Consider the following 21050-nt stretch of genomic DNA (forward strand, 5'->3'; position numbering starts at 1 on the left):
AAAGTCTATCTACTGGGCAAGCGAGCGAAGGTATTCTCCGACCACAAGCCCCTCATCCCTATTTTCAAGGGCTCAGCACCACGCCCCCTGGCACGCATCAAAAAGTGGATGCTACAGCTCTAGCCCTACAACATAGAGGTGGAATATCGAGCAGGAGCAGACAACTCAGCACACTACCTGTCCCGCCACCCACGGCCCGCTACAGACCAAGAGTAACGACACGCGACAGAGACAGACGAACACGTGTGTCACGTAGTTGCCTGTGCCTGATCACGGGCCCTTACCCTGGAAGAAGTAACCAACGAGACCGAGGCAGACGCCATCCTGACCTACACCACACTTGCAATACAATCCGGAAACTGGAAGAACTTCCTAACCTCCATGGTCCAGCGCACAAAGTCCGCTCAAGAGAAGCTGCAAGCACTCTTCGGAATCCACCACAAACTCACCGTAGCCCCCGAAGGGGTGATACTTAAGGGACACCGAATTGTGCTACCTACAGCACTCAAAGAAAGGGCCCTCAAACTAGCCCACAGTGGGCACCAAGGGATTGTAAAAACCACATCATACTTAAAATCCCGGATGTGGATGCCCCACATGCAACAGCGAGTGATGAATCTCATAGAATCCTGTGCAGCCTGCCAAGCCACCAGGAGGGCCGAGAGCCCAGAACCCATCATCAGCGCCCCGAGGAGCAACAAACGGTGGGAATCAGTCAGTATAGACTAGTGCACCATCGCAGGAGAGGGCTACCTACTAGTCCTGGTGGATGAATTCAGCCGATACCATGCGGTCGAACGGTATCCAGTTAAAATGTCGAAAACATTTTTTTCGAATGCAATAATGTCGAAAAAAAGAATGCTGAAAAAAAAAATTAAATTTTTTTTTTATTTGTATGTTTTTTTTGGTTTAGCTAGTAAAAAAAAATTGTAAATAAAAATAAAATGGGGGGTCAGAGGGGGAATCCCCCATTAAAAAAATAAAAAAATTAAAAAATCGAAATCATTTTTTATTTTCAGCATTTTTTTTCGACATTATGGCATTCGAAAAAATCTCATTTGACATATTCACTATAAACCAGGTCGAACATGTGGCGTCCACCAATGCCGAGACAATGACTCTAGCCCTAGAGAAAATATTCGCAATACACAGCATCCCGTCCAAAATGAAGAGTGACAACGGGCCACCTTTCACCAGCTAAGAACTACGCCAATTCTTCCAAGACCTCATTGTACGACACAAGAGGATCAGCCCAGGTTGGCCACAAGCAAACGGGATGTCAAACGATTCATGGGATCGCTCAACAAATTTATCTGCATCGCAAAGGAGCTAGGCCACTCCTAGCTGAATGCAGTATACAGCTTTCTGAGGACTTAGCGTCAGACCCCGCACTTCTCGACAGGGATCGGCCCTGCTGCCCTCATGTTCGGGGTACTGATACAAACTGAACTCCCCATCCACCCATCATGGCACAGTCAGCTTTATAAGTTTTAACGTGATGTTTACGTAGTAATTCTATTTAGTTCAGAATAGACACAGATTGAAAATAAACGGAGGGCTTTGAAATGGGGATAATAATAATATTCAATTTGTACATAGTGTTTTATATTGGATTGTTCCTCACGTCTTAGCTTCTAAGCGCTGTACTAATAGCTGCTACCACCCAATTTAATGGTACTAAATGCATTGACATCACATAGATGAATGCCTTAGACAGCCCTGCTGGGCAATTGAATTTGTCAGGTGCTGGCTTTCCAAATGTCAGAGAAAAGCCCTAATCCAACTAACTATCCATTCAGCCAAGTGTTAATGAACTAAACATTAACAATTCACATGAGCTGAGACTTGTCCGAATGAAGTGCCACTGCTGCACTCGTTTGCAATGGCGGCTGTAACCACAAAAAAAAACAACTGCCTATTAATCAGTAAGGCCCCTGCATGTGTCCGGGAAATGGAGGCGGACCCGGTATGCCCGACCCAATCCCCAATGTGATGTCACGTGCCGGGGAAGACCCGGTCATGTGTCAGGGGGCATGAGCAGGGAAATAAAGGAATCACTGGAACTGGCATTTTGGCACCAGTCTGGGTTTATGCAGTGAACACAGTGGTCGTGTCATCCTTCAGCGCAGCGCTGCGACATCAGGCCTAAGCAGGCCCATGCCCCTTGCCGGGCCTCCGCAGGACCAGAGTTTCCCGACATCACACTGGTGGCGAGGCGACGCCGTCCCCACGCGCCCACGCATTAAACTTTTCCACCGCACCAATAACCAGTGCGCAACTTTCCATGAAGTGCGATTTCCAGAAATTAACATTCCACTCCTCACCTTAAGGTCCCAACAGCTCACGACAGGACTTGCATGAAAATTTCAGGCATGCGTGCATGTACACATCAGTCAAGTGAGCGAGCCTCGCTTTCAGGCCTCCAATGTTCTGAAGGGATCTCTGACATTCCATCCATTAGCGAAGTGGATGTATGAATGAACGCGGAAGCAGGAGTCTCGTTCTCACACCCCAACGTTCCAATGGGATCTCGGCAGCATAATATCAGCGCACACAACATTTTCAATGTTCCAGAGGCGTGCCCCTGTACAAACTTCACGGAACAAGGCAGAATCATTGTGTGCTCACCAGTGAGTGACCCACCCCACCTCCAGCGAACCTCAGGGACTGGAGGTGCATCATCAATTCGCCCAGGGAACCGTAGCACCAAGGGGAAAGAACCACGCCCCGCAGCCACACATGCAGCATCACCAGAAAGTCCGACTGTATGCATACGGCTGCAAGAAACCACTGCCGGTGCAAAGGTCATTCAGATCAGACCGTTCACATAACAACACTACGTGCCAAGCCCGAATCTATGTAGTCGATGTTGGCTGCAAGACCCTCCTGAGCTTCAAATCAGCCGAAAAACTGCAGTTAGTACAATTTGCATTCAGCATTCAACACGCAGAAATCAATAACCTACTAGAAAAACACCAAAAAGTGTTCCAGGGCATCGGCTGCCTGAAAGGCAGGTCCATCAAACTACACATTGACCCTACTGTTGAAACGAAGGAAGTGCGTCATTGCAGAGTGCCGTTCCACACGAGGAAGGCCGTAGAGAAGGAACTCGACAAGCTAGAAAAAGCAGGCATAATAGAAAAGACCTCAGGGCTGACCCTGTGGGTGTCACCCATGGTCGTAGCGCAAAAGCCTAAACAACCCAATGCAGTATGGATCTGCATCGATATGAGGCTCCCCAATGCAGCCATCGGAAGGGAACGACACATCACGCCGACCATAGATGAGCTCATTTTTGATCTGACAGGAGCGATGATATTCAGCAAGCTAGACCTCAGGTTGGGGTACCACCAACTGAAACTGGCGATGGAGTCGAGGTACATCACCACCTTCTCCTCCCACCACGGCCTGAGGAGATACAAGTGCTTGACCTTCAGGATATCATCGGCAGCTGAAGCATTTCAGCATGAGATCCGTTAGGTCCTCAATGGCCTAGAAGGGACAACAAACATCAGTGATGACATCATTGTGTATGCAATGAATGACAAAGACCACCATAAGCGCCTCACTGCAGTTCTGCGCAGACTTGAAGAAACAGGGATAACCCTGAATGCGGAGAAATGCGAGTTCGGAAAAGAAGAACTCTGTTTCTTCGGGTACATCTTTAACTTAAGAGGAGTATCGCCGGATCTGGCAAAAGTAAATGATATCAAAAGCACCAAGGCCTCGCAGTCTACCATAGAAGTAAGGAGCTTCATGGGACTGGAAACGTACTGTGCAAGGTTTACCCCAGACCTCGCCACCATAGCAAGCCCCCTCCTCGAACTCACAAAAAAGGACCAAAAGTGGGAGTGGTCGTCCACTCACCAACAAGCTTTCCAACTAATCAAAGACTCGCTGTCTGCCTCCACAACCATGGCATTCTTCGATATCGAAAGACACACAGAACTCCTGGTCGACGCTAGCCCAGTGGGCTTGGGGGCCAGGCTTACCCAAATTGGCAAGGAGGGCAACGTACACCCCATCGCCTTTGCCAGCCGCGCACTGACCAAAACTGAACAAAATTAGACGCACATTAAAAAGGAAGCCCTTGCAATCCTTTGGGGGTGCAGACACTTCAAAGTCTATCTACTGGGCAAGCGAGCGAAGGTATTCTCCGACCACAAGCCCCTCATCCCTATTTTCAAGGGCTCAGCACCACGCCCCCGGCACGCATCGAAAAGTGGATGCTACAGCTCCAGCCCTACAACATAGAGGTGGAATATCGAGCAGGAGCAGACAACTCAGCACACTACCTGTCCCGCCACCCACGGCCCGCTACAGACCAAGAGGAACGACACGCGACAGAGACAGACGAACACGTGTGTCACGTAGTTGCCTGTGCCTGATCACGGGCCCTTACCCTGCAAGAAGTAGCCAACGAGACCGAGGCAGACGCCATCCTGACCTAAACCACACTTGCAATACAATCCGGAAACTGGAAGGACTTCCTAACCTCCATGGTCCAGCGCACAAAGTCCGCTCAAGAGAAGCTGCAAGCACTCTTCGGAATCTGCCACAAACTCACCGTAGCCCCCGAAGGGGTGATACTTAAGGGACACCGAATTGTGCTACCTACAGCACTTGAAGAAAGGGCCCTCAAACTAGCCCACAGTGGGCACCAAGGGATTGTAAAAACCACATCATACTTAAAATCCCGGATGTGGATGCCCCACATGCAACAGCGAGTGATGAATCTCATAGAATCTTGTGCAGCCTGCCAAGCCACCAGGAGGGCCGAGAGCCCAGAACCCATCATCAGCGCCCCGAGGAGCAACAAACGGTGGGAATCTGTCAGTATAGACTAGTGCACCATCGCAGGAGAGGGCTACCTACTAGTCCTGGTGGATGAATTCAGCCGATACCATGCGGTCGAACGGTATCCAGTTAAAATGTCGAAAACATTTTTTTCGAATGCAATAATGTCGAAAAAAAGAATGCTGAAAAAAAAAAATCAATTTTTTTTATTTGTATGTTTTTTTTGGTTTAGCTAGTAAAAAAAAAGTGTAAATAAAAAATAAAATGGGGGGGTCAGAGGGGGAATCCCCCATTAAAAAAATAAAAAAATTAAAAAATCGAAATCATTTTTTATTTTCAGCATTTTTTTTCGACATTATGGCATTCGAAAAAATCTCATTTGACATATTCACTATAAACCAGGTCGAACATGTGGCGTCCACCAATGCCGAGACAATGACTCTAGCCCTAGAGAAAATATTCGCAATACACAGCATCCCGTCCAAAATGAAGAGTGACAACGGACCACCTTTCACCAGCTAAGAACTACGCCAATTCTTCCAAGACCTCATTGTACGACACAAGAGGATCAGCCCAGGTTGGCCACAAGCAAACGGGATGCCAAACGATTCATGGGATCGTTCAACAAATTTATCTGCATCGCAAAGGAGCTAGGCCACTCCTAGCTGAATGCAGTATACAGCTTTCTGAGGACTTAGCGTCAGACCCCGCACTTCTCGACAGGGATCGGCCCTGCTGCCCTCATGTTCGGGGTACTGATACAAACTGAACTCCCCATCCACCCAATCTGGGTAGCACCCGACCCGGACATCCCCTCCATAGAGGCAAGACGAGTCAAGCGGAACGAACAAGAGAGCCGCACTTGCCGCGCCAGCCACTGTGAACTGATGCCCGGAGACACCGTACTGGTCAAGAACCGGGCTCCGCCCAAGAAGATGTCTCTAAACTTTGAGTTCAGACCATGGACAGTCAGTGCTGCGAACCACAGCAAGCATGATCACAGCCACTAGAGGAAACGAGACGGTAACCAGAAACATATCACACTTCCGGAACGTCCCGGCAACAATGTGGGAAGAAGGCCCGAGGACCCCAAGGGGAGAACCCAGATCACCCGCTCGACACAACGTCCCTGAGCCGCCTAAGGCCTAAGACACACCCCACGAACCCATAGCACCGACACCGTGCGAGAGCGAGGCCAGGTCAGAGACCGAGCCAGCAGAAAAAGCCGAGAGGTTTCATCCCCGATACAATCTGAGGGAAAGGCTGCAACCATCATCCTGCCTCCAAGGGTATGTCATACAAGGAATCTACCATCGATCGAGCATGCCCAGGTCACGCTCCTAAGAGACTAGAATGAACTACACCTGTTTGAAATGTTATTGTTTATGATCGAGGAAAGCATTCTAAGTTTGGTAGGAATGTGATGTCATGTGCCGGGGGAGAACTGGTCACTTGTCAGGAGGGGGGAGCAGGGAAATAAAGGAATTACCAGATCTGGCCTTTTGACGCCAGTCCGGGTTTATGCAGTGAACACAGTGGTCATGTCATCCTTCAGCGCAGCGCTGCAACATCAGGCCTAAGCAGGCCCATGCCCCTTGCCGGGCATCACACCCAAATTCACTGGACAAAGGCACACGAATGAGGCGGGCTAGTAAAAGTAGCAGTAACAGTATTCTCAGTCACTTTTACTGCTCCTCTTCACCTGGAAAATTACATCCAGAGACACTCATTTTCAATTTAAACATATATTGTGACGGAGTTCACTGCCTCCATTTAGACTTACGTGCAAAAGGTCCCTTCCGTGAAATTTACTTCCTTTCCACCACGTAGTGGAAAAGTGAGGAGTAAAACATAGGCGAAATATGCTTTACTGTTCACTTTTCCCCTATTTTAGGGGAAAAGTGTAAATGCCTCCCACAATTAATGATTGCTGGAGGCATTCACAATGCATTCCTACGGAATTCTCCTTTTTTCAAGTGGTAATTTAAGGTGGATTCCTGCATTACCACCTGCACGAAAATCAAGGCTGGTGGTAAAGCACCCACATTTGTCAGGAGGAGCAGGAAATTAAGGGGGACCTGGTATGCCCGTCCCGCTCCCAAATTCAGCTTGGCAAAGACACCAAAATGAGGCAGATCTGTAAAAGTGGCAGAACCAGTTTATTCTGCCAATTTTACATATTTGCTTCATTTTGGTGTCTTTGCCAGGGTGAAAAGGCCTTACCTGAACAGTAATGCCCCCGTCCCCTGTGAGGGTTATATTGCTATTAGTACCCTGGCCCGTTGTACTGTGGCATTAATAGTGTTTTTCTCAAATTGAGAAACGGCGTGTTTGCCATTTCTCAAATTGAGGAAAAACTACAAATCAAGATGGCCACCATGGAAAGGGAGAAGGGACAACATGTGTTTCCCTTCTCCCTTTCCATGGTGGCCATTCCTGTGATGGGGACGCGCCGTGTTGCCAGTGAGGAACAAGGAAGCGCCAGGTAAGTGGGGTGGGGGTGGAGGGATTGGAGATGAGGAAAAGGGGGGTGAGGGGAAGAGGATGCAGCAAAGCGCACTTACCTGATTCCTGGCTAGGGAAGATGTCAGCCTCCAGCTCTGAGGAGGCTCAGAGCATGGGTTTTACTGTGTGGTAAAGTCCCAGTTCTGAGCCTCCTGATTGGCTAAGAGACTGCCACACCCATCCCACTGGATACCAATACAAAAATATATAACAGAGTGATAGATCAACCGTACAACTTCCTCAAAACGAATGCTTATCTGTATCTGAAACATAGACTAGCCTTGCACTTACCCAAAACTAGAGCATAACTATATCTGAAACAGAGATCAGCCTTGCAATTAACCAAAACAGAAACATACCTAAACCTGCAATATAAACCAGCACTTCACTCAGCAAATACTGAAACTTAACTGGAACAGAGACATAGGCCGTCCCTGCACTTACCCAAAAGTAAAAGCATAAATATATCTGAAACATAGACCAGTCCTGCATTACCCAGAACTAACATATAACTTTATCATAGACATAGGCCCACCCTGCATTTAGTCAAACATCAAGCATAACACAGCTAGCACATAAACAGCCCTGCGCTTACCCAACAGTGAAACATAGTTATAATTACCCTTCACTCACACAGCACTGAAGCATCGCCATACTGGAGTCATACACCAGCCGAGACATTCCAGCAGCGCTGAAGCATAACGATACAAAAGACGGACATTGTGATTGATGAGAAAGGAACGAAGGTCGCTTTGAGTGCTCTCACTTTATGACATTAGATTGATAGACTCACCCATGCGCTGATGGTCCGCATGATCACTCTTCCAATCAACCACTCACTCACTCACTCACTCACTCACTCACTCACTCACTTACTTATGCCATCCCCAATGCACTCAACCAATTATTCATTCAGCCCTCATTCACATATTCCCCCACTTCATAACTTGCTCATTCACTATCTTGCTCCCTTTGCCGACTCATTCACTCATTCCAGTTGATTCATTCACCATAGTTATTTGGACTAGTTTTATTTTTAATCTGATTTTCCCTCCATTTTACAGACTTTAAGAAACGCCTTTGTGTCCTGCTGGAGTTATTTGAATTAGTTTAGCCTTAAATCCAATTTTTCCTCTCATTTGCAAGGCTTTAACAAAGGCCTTTATGTGCTTTCAGCTGGATGGTGTTTTTCCCTTGGTTTGTCTTAGTTTTGCAACAAAAGAGTTAATCTTTCAAGGAACCTATTTGCACTCCCCTCCTAACACTCCCTTTAAGAAGTCTTGGCTTCCAATAGGCCTAAGAAGTCACCTGATCTCTCCCCTGTCCTATTTCTACAGTTAGCATAGGGCACCCTAGCCCAGGCATCCGGCGAAGGGCAGTGGATAAGGGCGATGCCTGTTTACCTGGCGCCCAGCACAGTAGCCCCTGTGACCCAATGGACCACTGAAAACAAGTTACGGGATGACACAACATACTCACAAAAGTTTGAATCCACCCTTAGTCGCCACGTATAACTCTACTGTTTGAATCCTGCTATGGTGTGGTCTCACCACTTGGAACTACAGCAGTTTATATTTTGTCACTTTTGAACTTTCCTACTTGTGAGGTTTGCACCATTATAAGTTCGGCCATATTGAAGTGTGCTACTGTGATGTTTCACCCCATTTGAATTGTGCTACTGTGTTATTTGTATCATTTTGAGTTCTGCTGCTTTGAATATTGTTACTGTGAGGTTTCACCCCATTTGAATTCTGCTACTGTGCTTTTTGTTTTATTTTGAGTTCTGCCGCTTTGAATTTGCCACTTTGAATGGCTACTGTAAGGGTTCACCTCATCTAAACTCTGCTACTGTGTTATTTGTATCATTTTGAGTTTGGCTGCTTTTGAATTCTGCCACTTTGAGTTTGCTACTGTGAGGTTTCACAACATGTGAGTTTGGCTGTTAGGTTTCACCAGTTTTTAATTTTTGTACTGGATGGCTTCACCAGCTTGAATTTGATACTTTTCAGGTTTGGCACCATTCTAAATTTTGCAGCTTTTGAACTTTTGCCTCCTTGAATGCTGACACTGTGAAGTCTCACCGTTCAGAATCTTGCCACTGTGAGGTGTGCACCATTTTCAGCTCTGCTGCTTTGAATTTGCCATTCAAACTTTGCTACTGTGATGTTTGTATCATGTTAAGTTCGGATTCCCTTGAATTTTGCCACTTTGTATTTTGCTACTGTGAGTTTTCACCACATCGGAATTTCCTACTGTGAAGTCTCAACACTGAGTTTCTTCTACTGTGAGTCTTACTGCTTTGAATATTTGCTACTGTGAGACTCGCCCCATGGGACTTTTGCTACCTTAATGTTTGTACCATTTTAAGCTATGCTGCCTTCGAATCCTACCACTTTGAATTCTGCCACTGTGAAGTTACACTAAATTTGAGTTTTTGATAGTTTGGGGTCTCGCCACCTTTGGAGTTTTCCACTTTGAGTTTTCACCTATGTAAATCTTGCTGCTTCCAGGTTTGCACCACTTTGAATTCTACTGCCTTTGAATTTCCACTTTGAATGCTGCCACTGTGAGGTCTCACCGCCTTTGAAGTTCTTTACTGTGAGGTTTCACCTCCTTGAATCTTGCTGCTTCTGTGTTTGCACCATTCTGAGTTCTGCTGCCTTTTTGAATTTCCACTTTGAATGCTGCCACTGTGAGGTGAGGTTTCACCTCCTTGAATCTTACTGCTTCTGTGTTTGCACCATTCTGAGTTCTGCTCCCTTTGAGGTTCCACTTTGAATGCTGCCACTGTGAGGCTTCACCACATTGGAGCCTTGTTACTGTGAGATTCGACCACCTTTGAAATGTCTACTGTGCAGTTTCACTACTCTGAATGTTGCCACTGTGGTTTGCACCTTTTTCATAAAAAGAAAATGTAAATTATGTTGTTTTCTTAACCGTCCCAATTTGAATCCTCTCCTGTGATGTCTGTCTGTATCTTTTTGAGTGCTGCTGCTTTCGAACTGTGCAGCTGGGAATTTTGCTATTGTGAGCTTTTACCACATTTGAATTTATTACTGTGAGGCTTCGCTACATTTGGATTCTGCTGCCCTGATGTTTGTATCATTTCGAAATACTGCTGCTTCGAACTTATCCACATTAAAGCCATGCTGGGTCAATTTATACTGCTCTGAATTAGCATGCTGGAACTGAGCTGGTCCGGTCTCTTCTACGCCTGATTTAGGCACTGGCCTCAATATATACCACTTGAGATTCCAAATTCTGAAAATAGACTTACATCCATTCCCAATAAGCTAGTATCTATCATGTATCTAGCCTCCAATAATGGCCAAAAGCTCCAAAATAAGAGGCTACAAATGGGGCAGCAGAAATGACACTCATCAGTCGGTCACACACTGCCCATTCTCCTCCATCCTCCCCACCCAAGCATTCAAGAGACGTAACTCGTAGCCCCTTAACTTCCAGCCCTACCCTCACCCATTCACCATCACCATTTCCTCACAACATCCTTTAACACAGACCCAACCACTTTACAGCTGTTCAGACCTCCACCAGCCTTCCTTGATAAACACACTACTTCCTTCATCTCACACCCCTTTTATCTTCACTGAACACCTGACACACACCTCTCCTTCATCAAACCTACTCTCGCCGACCTTCAGAATGAAAGCTCGTTCACCTGTCAAATACCTGCAATACATTCCATCCCTAACCGACCATTGCTATACACATACTGCGAGCAACAATTTTACATCCCCATCTAACCTCGCCACTCAGAATCAATACCCTCTACCATGTCAACACCTTATAACTCCACCCTCCCCATTTCCACTCATTGCCTTTTCAGAACACCCCTGCCTCCTATCCAACCTCCTCCCTCCTCCTCACTATCTTCCAATGCCCATCGGGCACCCTCCATCTCCTACCCCAATACTTATCCTGGCCTGCACCACCTGCCCAACCCCCCTTCCCTCTCAATTTCCCCCCTATATGACTCCACATCCAGCAACTCGCTGACCAACAACCATCTCCTGTGTAGCCCATCAGTCCACCCCTCTCCCACCCACCAGGTCTGCCCTATCATAAACCAGACACCCTCACTCCAACTAGTATTACCCTCTCAGCTGTTCCTCGGAAACCCTCTTCTTGCATCACTAGGCACCCTAGGAGCATCTCTTGCCTTCACCCCCCATTCATCTTACTCACACACCCACCCCCAGCGCCCTAAAAACCAGAAGAAATAGACACCTTGCCACCCTTGAAATACCATCTGACATTAACTCCCCCTACATCCCCTAAGACGAAATACAAACACACACATCTACATCCATCCCCTTTGCCCTACACCCCCAAATCCAGTGAAATCCCTCTCCCAGCTGCTAGACAGACAGCCACCAAAGCTTGCACACCAAGCATTTCACCACCCACACCAAGTGGAGATTGTCTCCTGATTCCCCACACCTGACTGGATCACCTGCTCTAAAACAGAGATTGGATGGCTCTGCCCCTCCCACTAACACCACAGACTCTCCCTCTTCAGACCAACAGTGTCGGAGCAACCTGAACACTGACTCACTCCCTCCTTTGCATACTCCATCAACTCTCCAGGCCACCTTACCAAGCTACCTCCCAACCTCTCCAACTACCCTAGCCTTCTTAACACAAGCTCCAACACCATGTCTACCATCACCTTTATCTCCTTCCACTTCAAGCCATCACCAGCCCTCCGCAGACAAACTTCCATCATACCAAGCTCCCACCCAGCACCTGAAGCCCCCATCTGCAAACAAAGAAATAAAATGTCTCTTCAAATGCATCCTCATCAATGTCAGACCAGTCTAAAAAAGATCATCATAACATCATCATAATATATATAATCTAATCATAACACCTTGAATCACTTGAAACCCTTGTGTATAGGCGCGTTACAAATGCCATATCATATCAAATGCCATATCATAACAGAGTGTCCTGACATCCTTTTCACCACAGAAACCTGTTTCTTCCAGGATGTCCTCCCCCCGATTACCCATGAGGCCTTCCCACTGGGATACAAACTAATCATCCAAAATTGCACCAGCAGGGCAGGTGGCATCGCCATCCTCTACAAAGTCTCTCTCTATACTTCTCATATTGACAACTTGACTCCAAGCCCAGACTGTGAATTCCTCCTAGTCAAATTCCTGCTATCCTTCACCTCTACACAATCCTTCATGCTTATATACCGACCCGCAGGATACAATAGAACCGTTGCTGAATTCCTAAGCGACTCCATTTCAGCCATCATGGTCTCTCACCCCATCTAACAGTATTAGGGCCCGGGGACTAACAAATTCGGTTTGATTTGCCCCTTAATCCAGTGATCTGCTTTCTCCTGGATAACATGGAAACTTTGCAGTTTACACAGCAAATCTCAGGCCCGACCCACAGTGCTGGTCACACCTTAGATGCAATATTCAGAACCCCTGTCTTCCTCAGCACACTACCACCACGCCTGCTTGTATGGTTAGACCTTTCCGCCATCTTCTTAGTCCTATCCTCATGGGACTCTCCCTTACGTTTCTCAAACTGTAAAAGTCATTCACCAAGATGGTTCTCACCAGCTCTCAAAAAACGGAAAACCTTGATCCATATCCTGGAGCGTAAATGGCGTTCAGACCAATAAACACCCGACAGACTTGCCTATGCCTCCCAGCTCAAACACTTCCATGCAAAAATCTGCAAAGCTAAAACATCCTATCACAGGAACAGAATCTCCAAAGCCCCACACCCAACCAGGGAACTCTTTAAGCTCAATGCTGAATAGAATGCCCCTGCATGCTCCACCAACTTACCCCGGCACACACAATCCCTTTGTGAATCTCTCAGACCACTTCCACAACAAAGCACTAGAGAGAAACACTTCTTTCCTGTCTAAAATCTCGTCCCTCCCTCTTTCCCATGCTATCTCGCACTGACACAGATGGAGGCGCCGCCCTAATCCTACTCGACCTCTCAGCAGCATTCATTACCATAGACCACTCCATCCTCAACAAGAGTCTACACACCATAAGCATTAGGGATCTAGCTCGGAACAGGATTGCCTCCTTCCTCACCGACAGATCATAAATCGTACACTTACCTCCATTTTCCTCGTCGTCCTTTCCAGTCCTTCACAGGGTGCTGCAAGTTGCTTCTCTCTCCCCTCTCCGCTTTAACCTCTACCTGGGCGCTCTGCCCACCCTCATCCGGTCTCACAGTCTATTAGGCTACAACTACATTGACGACACCGATCTCATCTTCAAAATCTCAAATAACTCTTCCTCTATCTTTTCCGATCTTGCAACTTGTCTCTCCGAGACCGAATGCTGAATAACGGCCAATCACCTGCTACTCAACCCAGTCAAAACCAAGATCATGCTATGTGGAAAAATGTCTCCCTTCCCTCAACCCATCCCCTGGCCCCCCTCTCTGGGCCCACCACCCTCCACCTCTAACAATGTAAAAAAATCTCAGGTGCTTTATGGACTCCAACCTTTCTGTGTCACCTCACATCAACTCAGTGGTAAAAAGCGGTTTCCTCTGTATCCGTATACCTTGCAGCATTTTTCCTTTCCTGACCTTTCCACACAGAGTTACAGCAATTATCGCAATCAAACTATCATGCCTAGACTATGCCAACACATTTAGGATCCCCCGTCTCGCATCTGAGAAAACTCCAACGAGTGCAAAATACTCCTGTGAGACTCCTCCTAGCCTTAGGTCCCAGTGAATACATCGCTCAGCCCTCTTAGGCCTCCATTGCCTTCCAATCAGTCGGCATGCTACCTTCAAAGTGATGTGTATCACTCATCGAGCCTGCTACAATAAAGGACCTGAATACCTACAACAAAGGTTTACTTGCTACACACCAAACAGACGCCTCAGATCTGGCTTTGCACTTTCACTCATAATTCCAGTGACCAGATCAACTCGTATTGGGGGAACCTCTTTCTCAATGCAAGCACCCACAATTAGGAACTCATTCCCTGTAAATATGCGCCGCATAGAGTACCACCTCCCCTTTAGGAAAGCACTCAAAACATGGCTCTTCCCCTCTTTCCCCTACCCCGTGCATACCTAATCTGACCTACTTTCCCCACATCGACAAACAACACCCTTATTTGCCTCATTCCACACACCAAAATCCAGCACCCTCAGCCCCTCCCACAACCTACATAACCCATTCATAAGATTTCTTATTTAATCAGTTCAGATCTGGCCTCTGTGACAAGATACAGAGAATGTCATTGAATGGAATCAGGCTCTCCTAACACAAGCTATTCCGCCGCCCCCAAGAGCCAAGTTAGATTCTCCTAACATAAGCCTCTCTATCCCATTCCAAGGCCACACTGGTTACTGAAGTCTTCTGTGACTTTCACTCCTAAATCCCTACCCATAGGAATTCAGCCTCTCCCACAGGCTTCCCTTCCATGCTAAGCGGAAAGGTTGAGCCCGTCAGAACTTCCAAGTGGGAAATGGACATTCAGGGCACTTTGGTGGGTGGGTCAACAGGAGGGGGTGGCAAGTGGTTTCCCTCTAGAGGACGGGGTGCATGGAGACTGGCAATGGCACAGATAACCAGTTTGGTCTTTTTCAATAGGTGTCTATGTATTATCGCCACCACATTTCAATCCATTATACTACATTGTACTGCAATAACGAGATACAGATAAGAGAACCTACACTGGTGGTATCTGTTTTTTTATGTGACAATTGAGCATATACTTTTCATGTTGACTGCATGTTAGCCATTGATGCATGTATTCTGCATGTAACATGTAGCAGAGCCCTCAACTATAGACAGTTACCCTAGGAATTGATAGACTACTTACAATACCCTTGTCCCCGCTCGTGCTGCAACCCATAGAATACAGCTGAGTCCCACGAGAAATTCGGTCCTGCTGTCACATAGCCACTGACATAGCAGTCTTTCCTTATTCCTTTCCAATATGCGCTGCATGATATGAAATGCTTCAACCTAGTCATCTCTGCTTATCATGGACTGTCAACTCCTTCCGAAAGGCGTTTATCAACTGCAGCGATTCAAAACCATACAAATGGCAGAAGGCGCTACACAAATATGAAATAACATAACACAGTGTTAAGGAAGGAGAACAATGGTACAATTCCTAGATGAAGAAGGATATACTTGATTCTCCTGCCCGAGGTGTGACAGATGCTCAATGGAGGTCAATGAGGATGCAGACTCATTCAGGGTGTATCAGGCTGAGTCTTAGCAGTCACTCACTGAAGGTGCATCGGGCTGAGTTTTAGCAGTCACTCACTGAAAAGGTCTGTCGTCCCGTGGCCCTAGAATCTCAATGAAGGTGCATGTGGTTCTGAGGCAGCAGACACGTGTAAGATATATGATATAATATGATATGACATTTATAACGCACCTATACACACGTGTTTCAAGGCGTGACGAGGCAAGGGAGGGGGCACAGAGGGAAGACAGAGACAACAATTTTACTAGGCCAGGTGACATTGAGATCGTGCAAGTGCATGAGAGGGGAAAGGGGTAAAGTGCGGGTTGATGGGGAGGAGGCAGTGCAGTACATGGGATCGTCAATAAAAATAAATAGAATAAATAAAAGCAAAAGTAAAAAGTGCGGCCAGCTGGTGGCAAGTGCAAGTGCAGACATATGGTGTCAAGTGCTGGTAGGGGACTGTAGGGATACAGAAAACAGACCCCAAGTGCAGATGTTGCCAGGGAGGCAGTGCAGGTGTGCAGCTGGCGGGGCAGGGGACCTGGGCCCGAGATCAAAGGGTAGCCAGGTGACCAGTGCAGTTTCAGTTTCAGGCAGGAGTTCATCAAGGGAGAGGAGGAGAGAAAGCAGAAGCAAAGAGGAAGGTTTTGAGGTGCTTCCGTAACTGGAGATAGTTCTCCTCAAATTTCAGGGAGGCCGGGAGGCTGTTCCCATAGGAGGCCCCAGCCAAAGAAAGAGACCTACCACCAACTCATTGTTTGGAGAAGTGAATGACCCTGAGGGAGTTGGAGGCGGATGAGCAAAGAGCTTGAGAAGGAAGATATTTAGGAAGAGCGAGTTGTAGGTATTGAGGCCCCAGAACGATATGTGAACAATGCAGAGGGTTTTGAAGTTAATCCTTGCAGCCACTGGGAGCCAGTGAAGAGATTTCAGTGCTGGAGAGATACGATCCCTGGGCTTGAGGCCAAGGACAAGTCTCAAAGTCCTGTTCTGGATGAGTTGCAGAGAGTGGAGAGCAGAGGCAGGCAGATTTAGAAAGAGGCTGTTGCAGTAGTCCAGTCTAGAAAGAACCAGAGCTCTGGAGACAGTGAGCTTCTGGGGGAAGGAGCGGAAAGGAAGAATACCTCTGAGGAGGTGCAACTGCCAGTGTGACTTCTTTGAGATGTCAGAGATGTGAGGAGAGAAGGAGAGTGTGGAGTCAAAGATGATCCTGAGGTTTTTAGCCTCACAGGTGGCAGCAGGCAGAGGGCCAAGAGAGGCCGGCCAGAAAGTGACAGGAATGGAGGGAGCAGGTGTGCCGATGAGGAGAATCTCAGTTTTACTGGCATTAAGGCAGAGATCACTGGCGGCACACCACTGCCGGATAGCAGACAGACAGTCAGAGATGGGAGAAGGAGAAGAAGTGGCTGGAGGGAGCCTGAAAATTAGTTGATTGTCATCCACATAGCACTGAAAATTGGGGCAGAGAGCGGCAATGGGGTGGGCAAGAAGTGCCAGGTATTGGTTGAACAGCCAGGGAGAGAGGTTAGACCCCTGGGGAACACCACAGGTAGAGATAGAGATAGAAGAGAGGAAGGATCCAAGTTGGACCTGGCAGGGTCGATCGGAGAGGAAAGAGGCCAGCCAAGCCAGGGCTTGATCTGTGATACCCAGGTGATCACGGATATGGTTGAGCAGGATGGCATGGTTGACCATGTCAAAGGCAGAAAAGAGATCAAGTAAGATGAGGACACACAGGGTGTTGGAATTGAGGTTGGAGAGCAGGTCTTCACGGATGTTCAGGAGAGCAGCTTCTGTGCTTCTGGCAGCTCTGAGGCCAGACGGATGGTCATGGAGACACCCAACAGATTCAGTGTGAAGATTAAGCTGGGAGATGTCCAGCTTTTCCAGGAGTTTGCCCAGGAAAGGAGAGATGGAGATTGGCTGATATTCAGCCGGGCAGGACGGGTCGGCAGAGAGTTTCTTAAGAAGAGGGTGCACAAGGGAGTGCTTCAGGGGGGAAGGGCCTATAGAGATTATACTTTTGCCATAGGTGTACCTAGCCCGGTGAGTGCAGAATATCAATTATGTTATTATTATTACTATTATTAATAATATTATTATCATTTACTTTTAAAATACAAACCTAGCTTGTGATGAAACAGCACTATACAGGTCGTAGAACAAAACATAGGTAGTGAGAACTGAACAAGGCATCAAGTTAACATTAGTAACAATTAACACAGTACAGTGCACAGATGGGGTGTATACAAGATAGCCGGAATGTAGGTCACACCAAAGCGTTGTTGAAAGAGCCAGGTCTAAGTCTAAGGTGATTGCAGACACTCAGGAGTTTCTAGCCCAGAAATAGCAATCACTTACTGAAAGTGTATGTGGCCAGGAAGCCATAGGAAGGCACAGACTCGTCACTCCGGAACTGGACACGAAGGGAGCTGTCCGAGGAATTAAAGGCCCGGCTAGAGACTCTGCCGCACATCCGCCCCTCTTGGGCTGGCACCCGATAAGGTTCATCCCTGACGAGGACATAGTCATACGCACATCCGGCAGAAAGCTCCAGGGCCATAGGACCAATGGTTAATGAGATCTGCAGACACAAACAACAAGACAAGAAAGGAGTCAATAAGGGGGAGGGCTTGGGAGAACCACCCTTAAAGCGATGGGAGGCCAATAGTGTTGGCTTCCATATGGCATTCCACTGGTTCTGACATCATATGCCCAAGTACTTACAGCATTTACCAGCCTTTGCCATCGTATGCACAGGTAGTGCCAGCATTTTACAGGCATGGCCACGTGAAGTCACGTTGAGCAGGTGGACAGAATGAAGCACGTCAGCACTCCGAAGTATGAGTGATGGGCAAATGATGATAACACTTGGCAAAAGTGTGAGTGCAGAGCATATGATCACCATATGTAAAGTATAGTCCGCCTCATGTGCAAGTGCTGCCATCATCCGCTAAGTGTAGCCTCAATAGTCGCTAGAATGCCCTCAGATGCCTGGTGTAGTCACCATATCTAAGATCTAACAGGTGCTGCTATCATTCTAAGTTCAGCCTCGGATGTCCCAATAATGCCATCATATGTCTGACATAGCCACCATATGGAAAGCACAACGGGCAGTATTGTTCCTTTAGTTACAAAACTCTTCTATGCAGTAGCCCTGCAGCACGCTTCTCTTCCTTACATCTGCTGATGAATATATATTTTAAAATGTTATGTGCATAACATTAGTAAAGAAAAATGTTCTAAGTGATCTTGGAACATTTTAAATAAAGGTTCTTTAGTACATGAAAGATGATTTTAAGGATCTTGTGGGCAAGGATGACCCTTGCTGATCGCTAGGCATTTTCAAAAATGACCTGGAAAGGTCCTATAACATTTTTTCAAAAATGCCTACAGCCTATGGGCTTGCTTTCTGCCACCTGCAGAAGCCTTAAAATAATTGTAGAAGTGCTCATTAACATTTATTATGGAACCTTCGACAATGATTTTAAGATTCCTAGAGGGCAGGGAAGGTTCTACCCTCCCCCTTTGGCTGTTTTGTATTGCATGTGTTGGCTCTGTCCCTAGTTTCAGGACTCAGAGACAAAATGTATATTAATGCATTGGTCTGGGTAGTGATCTCACGGACTGGACTTCGAGAGACCAATATCGATGGTACACAAATAAATGTTCATCATTTTTGTTGAAATTGTAGTAATATGCTGGAGGACTGAGGGGCTTGCATCAATAATGTCACAAGTCAAAAGAGGATCTAAGGCCCATCAAAATCTCCCGGTAGACAGGGATCATACATGAAATCACAAATCTCCAGCAATCATAGCTCCTCAGCTCATGTCACCCGGTTTTGTACCCTGGGCATGTCACAAACACCAACTCCATCCCCAAAAACTAAGGAGTATCCCAATTGGTTAGCTCAGGTCTATTACCTATAGAACCGGTATAAATTTGAATCCCCATTGGTCTAGCATGTCAGGTGGCTTCTCCTGATGCTTCCCCAAAAACTATCTGTTACATTGTTGCAGGGTCGCAGGAAGACCATTGGCCTGTGCAACATTCTACACCACCCCATGATCAGAGCATCTGGATTGGCTAAAGCGGGTCCTTCCAGGCCTGGGAACCTGTTCTGTACTCAGCGCTCGGTGTACCTTTTCAAGGTAATGGGAAGGCCTATGTGTCCCCATTGTTGCCACTGGTCTGATCGCCTAGTCTGAGAGAGTGCCTTCAAGTTGCATGTTTGGTGGGCAACGCATGTATCCATCTTATGTGCTTTGCTGGGAACTGCTTCTCTTCTCACCACGAGTAAATAACAATTTTTCCAGCTATTTTTCCAGCTGGGTCACGTGTGTGGAGACCGTAAAACAAAGCTCTCCTGTCTGTAATTATGAGGATTTTATTCTAAATTCTCGCAGGTGGCTCACTGCCTCCGGAATCAGGAATTTTCCACCCACCCTTGTCTGTGAATATCGACTCTGTGCTTCGTTTTGCAGAGCCTGTATTTCTCCTTACATGTATTTGAAGCTTGTGGACTCATGTGTATTCACTACAGTTATTTTATAGTGTTCCTATGCGTTATAATATCTTCTTAGAGGTTCGTTGCGATAGAGCCCTATAGGCTCCCTATATGTTCCCGTAGCTCCTTATGGTTAGCTGCAATAAAGTGGGTGCAAGCTTGGTCCACGTATCTTTGGCAAGTCCCATCTACAGGGTAGATTCCACAGATCTGATTGTCTAAATCCACCCCTGTCGACACCACCTCTGGACATGAATATGAAGTAAAAAACATATGTGATTCTAGATACCATAGGGCACAGCTGCAATATCTTCTGGAATGAAAAGGCTATGCTCCTTCCGACCGCACATGGGAACCGGTCTCTGTCATCCATGCTCCCAACTCGTTTGCATCCATAGAAACCAGGTCCCTTGTCTCCTCGGGAGTGTGGGGGAGATTGGGGGGTTTGGGGGAGCACTCTTGCAACAATGGCGCAGAAGACATCCTCACAGGCTTTTTTCCTCCTCAAGATGGCAGCAAATGTGTGCACCGATCAGGAACAACATCAGCTTTGTAGTCTTTCCCCAAGATGGCACCTGGGAGCACTCTGATGCAGAGGATGTGACATCATCACTAAGAGCTGCATATAGCTCGGCTACCAGGTGAGATCTTTGCGTCGCTTCGTCTCCACTAAGCACTGACGCTGTTACTTCGGTATTTGTTCCGACTCTCTCCTGTTCTCGCTCGCCCTTCAGGCTCCTCATTCCGCTTCGCTCCTTCTCCTGCTGGCTTTCCTCTTCCCTTGCCTTCCCTCCTGTCTCACCTTTTTTCTGACTGCTTACCTGCCATCTGGGGATTGCTGCTCTTCAAGGATCCTGCTGCAATACTGTACCCAGACTGAGGACCAGAAATGTTCTCTCCATCTACCTCCGGACATCAGGGAAGGGTTGTCCCCTACTGGGGTTTCCTCCCTTTGGGCTTGGCCCATAGAGCTCCTTCCAAGTCCAGTTCTCTATCTGAGCTTGGGG

At 47.1% G+C, this 21050-nt stretch overlaps 1 protein-coding gene across 1 annotated transcript in view; it reads right to left on the reverse strand.

Annotated features, from left to right (window-relative positions):
• The window catches only part of LOC138504979 (embryonic protein UVS.2-like), a 381283-nt gene that overhangs the window by 68264 nt on the left and 291969 nt on the right, over positions 1 to 21050 (reverse strand). Inside the window, exon 10 of the mRNA XM_069625347.1 lies at positions 17895 to 18117. Coding sequence (XP_069481448.1) covers positions 17895 to 18117 — 223 coding nt within the window. The remainder of the gene's footprint in view (positions 1 to 17894; positions 18118 to 21050) is intronic.

The sequence above is a fragment of the Ambystoma mexicanum genome, chromosome 11, assembly GCF_040938575.1.
Source record: "Ambystoma mexicanum isolate Mex_15411 chromosome 11, UKY_AmexF1_1, whole genome shotgun sequence".
NCBI lineage: Eukaryota > Metazoa > Chordata > Amphibia > Caudata > Ambystomatidae > Ambystoma > Ambystoma mexicanum.